Source organism: Alosa pseudoharengus, unplaced genomic scaffold, assembly GCF_046254945.1.
Source record: "Alosa pseudoharengus isolate Yale_2024_CS ecotype anadromous, Long Island Sound unplaced genomic scaffold, YU_APseudo_1.1 YU_APseudo_1.1_scf_10, whole genome shotgun sequence".
Lineage (NCBI taxonomy): Eukaryota > Metazoa > Chordata > Actinopteri > Clupeiformes > Clupeidae > Alosa > Alosa pseudoharengus.
In genome coordinates, this window is record NW_027468565.1 from 18,183,135 (window position 1) to 18,192,304 (window position 9,170).

The 9,170-nt window shown below is 43.2% G+C and overlaps 1 protein-coding gene across 1 annotated transcript in view; it reads right to left on the reverse strand.

Moving 5' to 3' along the window:
- The window catches only part of uacaa (uveal autoantigen with coiled-coil domains and ankyrin repeats a), a 44,162-nt gene extending 35,841 nt beyond the window's left edge, over positions 1–8,321 (reverse strand). Inside the window, exons 1-2 of the mRNA XM_076266375.1 lie at positions 8,108–8,321; positions 5,380–5,510 (exon numbers count right to left, since the gene is read on the reverse strand). Of these exons, the coding sequence (XP_076122490.1) occupies positions 5,380–5,510; positions 8,108–8,155 (179 nt within the window). The 5' untranslated portion in view covers positions 8,156–8,321. The remainder of the gene's footprint in view (positions 1–5,379; positions 5,511–8,107) is intronic.
- Between the last annotated feature and the right edge of the window lie 849 nt (positions 8,322–9,170).

A 9,170-nucleotide genomic window follows, 5' to 3' on the forward strand; every position in this document is an offset into this window, starting at 1 on the left:
TGTCTTTCAAACTGCCTAGGCATGCAATAGGCCAGCGCTACGATCATATCCGTATCCGGTCGGCAAAACGGCAAATACATCCTTCTTAGAAAGGAATGACTTAAGTGCATTGTGTTGCTCAACTTTCAAAGAAAAGCACAAGTCCAACTCCTCCAAAGTTGACGACAACGCCGATTCAAACAACCGCTCTTCGTTCGCCATAGCCACCTTCCTTGTTGTTCACCGTCAATGGACTGTCGTTATCCTGTTAAGCCCGCCTTAAGACTCTCTAACGAAATAGAGCGCTGTGATTGGAGAACATCCACGGTGTTAAGCCAATAGAAATTCCTATGGTTCGATACTAGACGTACAGGCTGAGCAAATTAATTTGCCGCCGCTAGGGTGCGTCTAGATTTCTAGGCTAGCAGTATACAGAATTGCTCAACAGAAAGAGCACATGGGTAAATAGTCCCTTCAGCAGTGTTAGTTTTAAAAAGTAGTGTTTGCTCGTTACTTGTTACTTCTCAAAAAAGTAACCTGTTACTTTACATAGTTACCCTCTATGGAAAGTAACTTTTTACGTTACTCGTTACTTTTACGTTACTTTTATGTTGCTTGACTTTGGGCAGAACCCAATATCTGTTCCTAAATGTGTAGGCCTACATAAAGTTCTATTATGAAGGACATAACAGGTATTTCTTTTGTGCTATTTATTATAGAGCACTTGACAAGAAAACATTGGGCTTATAGGCTTCAATGCCACCGCTAAAGCCCTATGAAACAATATCAAATAACATAGCCTCGATACATATTGGGCATATAGGTGAACACAAAATATATGAGGGCTTATTTTATAGCCTTATACTCTTTCATTAAACAGGCGCTCCTCTGAAATTTGGTGCAAAGCTAGTGCAAATCAATCAATAGGCTGGCAGTTGAGTTAACAGCAGTGGACAAGATCAGGGCACAGTGTAGGCTACAACTAACACTCACATTCCTCCCCTTAGTTTCAACGAGTTCGAAGTGTGAATACCTCCATCCCTCAGAAGTTAGCGTTGGCTGCGTCTCGCTTGCTATGACTGCTCTTCATTGCCACCAGCCTCTGTCACGTACCATGTGGAGCTATGATTGCACTTCATGCTACCAGCCTCTGTCTCGTAGGCTGCCGTGCAGCTGAGAAAGCAGTGTCACTGTTAAATTTGTCCCTGGGAAATGTAATGTTGCGCCGATATGAAAAAGGAACTACGTTACGTTACCAAATTTTCAGTAGTAGCGCGTTACACTACACTACTACAATACAGAATGTGCGGTTTGGTGTTGGGCTTTGCGCTGAGACCACCGCCCAGTACATCTCACACACAGACTGGACAAACACAATACATACAAATGACCAACCCTTTACACAAACACAAACAACTAACAATCAACCACATACCAGCACAGGCACACACACACACACCGACTCATCTTTAATCACACTGCACACACCCACACACCATTTTGTACATCTGTTTCCTTCACATGCACTGATGCACATGCTCATGGACATTCACACACACACTAATAGCATGCCTTTGGCACACCCTTTCACACACATAAATAAGCAATGTCCTTCCATTAGCTAACCACATCCAAACAAACTGATCCTCTCCATGGTTCCAAAAAATCACTACTTGTACCTACAGCTACATAGCGTCTCCATACAATACGAAACCGCAACGATACAGTACTGATGTCCCTGACTAAACTTCAGTGACACTTTGAATATGGTTTAGTGTTTGGCGACAATTACTTTTCTTACTGTTAGGCTAAATATTTCTCGTTTGTTTAAATTTTGTTAGTGTTTGGCGACAATTACTTTTCTTACTGTTGGGCTAAATATTTCTCGTTTGTTTAAATTTTGTTTCAATAACTTGAATCACGGTTGCTTCAATAGTTAAATAGCTGTTGAAAGAACGTTTCTAGACACTGTGGAAGTACGACTTTGCAGTCGTTTTTTTCCCCTTTGTTTCTCACTGTAACTCTTGGGGTTTTTCCCACTGTGGTCAATCTCCCTGTTGGGAGGAGAGCTAAAGGACAGTGGGCCTGTGCGCCGTGGGCGATCTATAGGTGTGACAGCCGGGAGATAAGACAGCGGGCATCGGGGGAGAGGTGCCTTACAGTGCCTGGTCACCACAGCGGGGAGATGCATTTAAAGTGCCTGGTCACCACACTCCCACCTCCGCTCCCATCCAGCTGACACTGAGACTCCAATCTCCGGTCCGCACCTGCCACTCGTTCCAGCGCAGCTCAGTGGAGGCGTCTGCCCGTGCGGAGAGGGGACTGCAAATAGGCCTGGAGACTAGGACTGCAGTCCTAATGCCAACCGCCTGGCAGACGGCCAGGGCTGGTGGGGCACCTGCTCTGACAGAGCACCTCTGAGAAGTGGGAAGTGAGAAGGAGGGGAGAAGTGGTGTGTGTGTTAGTGTCTGTTAGTGTGTCTCTGTGTGTGTGTGTTAGTGTGTGTGTGTGTGTGTGTGTAAGTGTGTGTGTTATTATCTCTCTCCCTGCCGTAACAGAGGCCATTTGCACTTTTATTTCGAGGCGAAATGAAACAAAGTTTTTTAAAGTAGCAGGCTTCTGGGGTTGTTTACAGATTAGTGGAGCACTGAGGGAAATTAAACACAGCAGGGCAGAAGGATGGAGCAGGGGGCAGTGGTTAAAGAGTGAAGACTAAAGAGTTTGGGTGTCTGATTAGCAAGGCCAGGCGAGGACGCTCCACACATCAATTAAATGGATCAGTGTCCCCAGGGAGACTAACTGCACAACTCCAGCTGCGGCAGAGAAGTTTGGAGATTTTCTCCAGGTGGCAGTCTGCAGTGTTTAGCGTCACGATGTCACTTAAGACTGCAGTCATTAAAGGCATAAAAAGCCCAAAAAAACATACAAAAAAAAAAGACTGCAGTCCAGAACTTTTAGTTCTGGAATGTTACATAAGACTGTAGTCCAGAACTTTTATATATAGGCTGTTACATAAGACTCTAGTCCAGAATCTTTGGGTATGGAATGTTACATAAGACTGTAGTCCAGAACTTGTAGGTATAGGGTGTTACTTACATTGACATAAAATTATTTATATAGACACTTTTATCCAAAGCGACTTACATATGTCAATTATATTGCAAGGGAGCAACTCGGGGTTAAGTACCTTGCTCAAGGGCACAACAGTGGAAGCCGGGAATTGAACCCACAACTTCTCGGTCTACTGCCCAGCTCCTTCAACACTACGCTACCACCACCCTGCTTAAAACTGCAGGCCACATTACAACTGAACATTTGCGATTTGGTTCAGCATTCACTGCATTACTTATAGTACATTTTAAACATATGATGAGGCATTACCAATTAGGAGAACATAAGATTATTGCTGCTGTTCTGGAACCTGCTCCATCTACTAATGAAATGAATAAAAATATAATAATTGCTTCCAAATGGGCCATGATTCTGATGATTGGTGAGAACCATAGAACTATTGGTGAAAACCATAGATGTGACATAATAAACCATTTAGTAAGAGGTAAAGTGAGGTAAGGTAAGGTAACTTTATTTGTACCCAAGGGTAGATTTGGTTGCAGGTTGCAGTCATGACTTGCTGCACTATTAATTGCAGCCTTTGCGATTTGCATATTGCATCAGTTAAAATTTTAATTTTGAATAGAAAATCAATTACAGTTTTTCTCAGTTGCCTTGGTGCTTTTCTCACATCACTATTAAAGGGACACCAGGCAAGCCTGATGCTCACTCGTTCTGAAGCTCTTTTCCTTTTCTTTGCATCTTCCGTCAAGGGTTTTCGCTGCTTCTTTGCCGGCTCTGCCATTATACACATGTTTGCAACAATCGCTAGCGTTTCGTTAGCCTGCCTCTGTGCTGTGGATGCAGGATGTAAACTGATCCTGCTTCGGTCAGCGGGTACGATACACTGAACTTGCAAGCGGGATATTCTTCCTACAGGCAGTAGGGGCGGGCGAGAGAGTCTTCATTCGCCCTGTAATGAGTCATTTAACCATATACCGACTTACAAAGATGAGTAATTAACACGAAAACGTTGCCTGGTGTCCCTTTAACATTTGCACAGCAATTAGTGCATTTCTCAAAACAATTAGTGCAAACTGCAAAACCTAGTGGATAACCTGCAAAAGCCCCTCAGTTGCTCAAAATGGATAGTCCATTCTTCAAAAGCAAGTATTTATGTCAATGAAACTGCCAGTGTCATCAAAATGAGAAGTCTCATCATCAGTCAGACACCATCGTTTATGAACAAGATAGTCAAATGGCTTTGTCATGTTTTCATTACGTTGTATGTTTCATTGCTCTCAGTGTTTTCCCATGCAAAAAAGGTCAGAACTCGGTGACACTACCTGAAAATGCTCAAGACAGCACTATACAGTACTTGTACAGCCATTTGAAAACTGCAGTAAAGTTACAAATTGCTGTAGTTAGGGGAGTAAGTGAGTACAAGACGTACATTTCACAGTTTTACTGTACTCTTTGCAATTCTACAGCATTGTGACAGAATTTGATAACTAGTTTTGTATGTAATGACTCAAGCAATGAAATGAAGACTATTACTTTTATTGGGAACGACTATTCAGCATCCATAAGTATAGTTAATTTTGACTGACATGACAAAGCAACTGAAACATGTTTAAAAGCATTTGCAATTTGTTCAGAGGAAGGAGAAATTGCTACTATGATGTGCACAAATTACTAAATGTTGTGGAGGTTGAACTAATAGTTATAAGAATTTTCATTCTTGCACCAAAGCGACTGAGAAAAACTGTATTGAGTCCAGACCTTTTAGGTTTGGGGTACTGCTTAAGACTGCAGTCTTTGTTACTGTCCTGAATCCTGAAGACAAGACAGAGCTGAGACAAGCAGTCAATATGTTATAACCCTGTGCCGCTTCGGAGCTTTGATTGGTGATGTTGCACAACAACACACACAGGCCAGACCTGACCATAACTCTGTGTTTGCCAATAACCTTAAATCAATACAGTCTCTGGACCCCCCCCCCCTCCCATTCCCCCGCTTCAATCCCCAGCGCACACACACACACACACACACACACACTCTCTCTCTCTCTGAGGTTAAGTGAGGTGATTGAGTTATGTCAGTTGATGGCCTTACCTGTTGGCCTTACTGTCTAGTGATAATCAGATCACAGCACAGTTGATGCTGGCCTTACCTGTTGGCCTTACTGTCTAGTGATAATCAGATCACAGCACAGTTAGACTAGTGTTGGGCTCCACTAGTGTCAGACACTCACACCAAACGGCCCTGTGAGTTGTGCTTGGTGGGGACGGGGAAAGTGTGTGTGTGTGTGTGTGTGTGTGTGTGTGTGTGTGTGTGAGAGACACTCACGCTGAATGGCCCTGTGGGTTGAGCTTTGTGGGGACCACGCCCTTCTTGGCGAGGGTGGCGACGACTCTGTCCAGCTCCCCACTCTCCACCGCTTTCAGCAGTCTTTCATCATACTTGGACCAGTCCTTGTTCTGCCCCAGACAGGAAAGCAGGAAGAGGAAGGCCGTTAAGAACACAAGAACAGGCCGTGGCAGAGGCCCGTCCATCAGCACTGCGCTAACTAGGTCCACCTCTTCATTTCTGTCATGACTACCTCCATCACACACACAACATACACACTCACACACAATACACATGTACACACACACACACACACAACATACACACTCACACACAATACACATGTACACACACACGCAACATACACACTCACACACAATACACATGTACACACACACACACAACATACACACCCACACAATACACATGTACTACACACAAACTCACACACAATACACATGTGCGCACACACACACACACACAGGCATACACAGTCACACACACACAGGCATACACACACAAGCATACAGTATGTACACACACATACACACACACATACTGCGTACTTCTACGCTGACTACCCTGAGCCCTCGGCCTCATTGTTAGAACTGTACACAATTCAAAACTACTTAGATAAGTGATCCCACTTCAGCTTCTCAATCAGCTGAAAATTACTTTCAGACCCACAATTCCATTTTTCAATTAAGGCCCAGGAGTCAGACACCAAAACAACAGCAATGGCTCACTTCCAAGAAGCCCTGTGCTTATCTTTAGGGAAAGGCTTCAATTTAGCATGACGGATGTTGCCAGCGCCGTTTCCGACAAACACCCACCTCTGAGATAGGATGGGGTGGTGGTGTGTGTGTGTGTGTGTGTGTGGGGGGGGTAGGCAGAGAGAGTAAGGTAGCCCTTGCATTGTGAGATAGCACTCTGAAAGAGCTAATTGACGACCACCTGCTGCAACACCTTTTTTTGTACACGTTTGCTATCAGGAGTCTTAAGATTATGCTGAGCTTAGTGCACTTTAGTTCCAGTGTTCTGCTGTGATAATGTGATTCTAAGGCCAACCTGTGTGACTGCACAGACAGAGCCTGCTTGCAAATGGCTGTGAAAGAGTCTTATCCTGTTTAGCTGAGGGTTTTCAAGTCACAACTTGTGAGTGAGTGTGAGTGTGTGTGTGTGTGTGTGTGTCTGTTCCTGCTTGCATGCTTGTGAGGACAACATAAAATGCTAGTTTGCCCTGGCGACCCTGGGGGGGGTCTTACTTACAGAACAAACTCTTCCCATCACATGCTATGATACATTTGTTTTTATAAGTCCAAAGTTTATTGGTTGGCTCATGGACTAAGTCCAGCACCCCCATTTTAATCTATCCCGTGTTTGGTTTGTTATGGTCAAATTACTATTGCATTCTCTGGCAGATATAGTCAAGCTTTTGTGAACCACGCACATGCAGAAATACCTCTTCATAACTTCACAATGACACGTGAAAATGCAATTCTGAGTCTCAGTACAAATCTCAGTTAACACCTACTGTAGATCTGACCCCACAGCAACCTCTTACTCTCTCTCCAGTGGTTTTAGCCTATTCTGGTTCGACAGACAGGTTGAACTGGTTTCATGTCTGGTTTGCGTCTGTTTGGTGTTGACACAAATCATCAATAGGGGGGTTGGTACATATTTTAATGGCTCCCAGGTCTGCAGACGCTAAACGTCACTTTGCCCTGCGCTGCACCGCAGGCCTGTATTTATTTATCCGGCATGGCTAGCTAGTGTAGCATGATAACTGGGACAATGTCAGGATTGCGGAGTTTAGCAGGCTAATCCCAGTTCTCACATGATGTCAGAAATCTGGAATGTTTCTCCCCTCGCTCGCTGTGGTGTCCTGTTCTTTTCCATATGCTTAGTGAGGAAGGAACCATAGGCCTAGCAGCACTGCCAGAAGCTACAGCTCCTTTCATTAGGGAGTTGTTGTCCTCAATTAAAATGCACATTCACTATTGGCATTAGGCTGTATCTTAAAGTGTACCTGCTGACTAATTCCTCAGCAACCTAGGCTACTACAGTGATTTTTCTTTCTAGAGCCAGTCCCACATCAGAATAAAGCAGAACTGATCCTGCTCAATAAGAAGGAATCTCATATTGTGGCTGGTCTCATGCCAGTAAAAATGGTTTTCGCCAGATTCAAGGAAGGAAAAGCCTATCGCGAGGCAGAAAACTGTCAGACAAAACGTTTTTTTTTTTCAGAACTGTATAAAAAATGAACGTTTAAATTTACAAAATAAAGTCATGGTCCCCGCGGTGACCACTTAATCATAAGGCTATTAATTCTCTTTTTAGGACTGGGCACTGACACATTTGAAATGATCTACGGTCATGCCTTCCAGAAAAGTGTTCCAAGAGCGCCAACTTAATTTCAGATAAACACTATTTCGCTCTGTGCGGTTAGGCAGAAACTGACCCGGACGAGTTTTGAATTTTAAAAGCATGCCTGTCAAATAGGCTAAAAGTAAAGTGCCCGCTACGGTCTCGAAGAAAACGAAAGAAAGAAAAAAACAATGATCTCTCCTATCCTATTAGTTTCACAAACAACCAGGCTAATACATCTTTCGGCATGTCTAATAAACATAATCCACCCCTTTTCTCGAATAACCCAGAGATGTTAGTGGAGATAGGAGGCTATTCATGTTAGGAACTCTGTTAGATCGTCTCTTAAAAATAGACTTACATCGATTGTTACTTCATGTCTCATCAGCCGATTTTTAAAACTTTTCATTGTTGACAAGAGTGTCACGAAGTTGGTTGTGAAATGTCAAATTCCGTGGTTTTGTGTATTGAATATTTCCTGCAACTGTCAGTCCACCAGTCGGAGCCAGCCTGCGTCTGACGTAGACACATTCATAATCCAATGACGGGAGAAATCCTTAATAACTGGAGAGCTGGAGCCAATCGGGGTTTGGGAAGGCGCGGTACGAAGGTCACGCTTTGCGTGGTCGCGGAGTTACTTCACATGATGCTTAGTGGAACAGATTCCATTAACCTTAACGCTTTCCTGCCAGAGCGAACAACACAATGGGGTGGGTGTTGCTCTTAAAAACAGTGCCCAACCTTTCCATAGCAGACAGCCTTTCGGTCAGTCCAGCCAAGTGCAGGGAGTAGGCCTATGTGGATTTTCAGTTGAAGTCTGTCAAGTTTAGGACATTCTTCACCATTTTGTTAGTGGATATTACGCCGTCTTTTAGTTTAGTTTTCGGCACATTAGGTAAGTATTATGAAGAGAGTCAAAGGTTATCATTCTGTTTCAAAAGAACAAGTGGTCAACAGATGATGGCCGCCTGCCTGACCCATCCCCTCAGTGAGTGGAATCTGTGGTGGTTTACGGCGGTAAAGTTGGTTGGATTTTAGATATTTGGACAAAATGCATAAATTATAGTAGCCTACTTGTTACGACAGACGAAGATGTAGGATGTACTTCATACAACTTCAGCACGGGTCATGTGTCACAAGGCTAGATCGTTACAAATGTTTATTAATTTATTATGAATAATTTAAATAGCCTAATTTAAATATAATTTAGCGGCCCTGTAACCCTAAAACTAACGTAATAGCCTACAAAATTATATCACAAAATCCATGTTTGTCTTGGATTAATTTTTTATAAATTGTATTAACAAAGATCATGAATATATTAAATCTATTAAGCATCAATACTTATGGACATTTTACAAAACAGACAAATATCCACCACATGACAGAAAACCTCTGTTAGCAAAACACCCACTCCACGATTT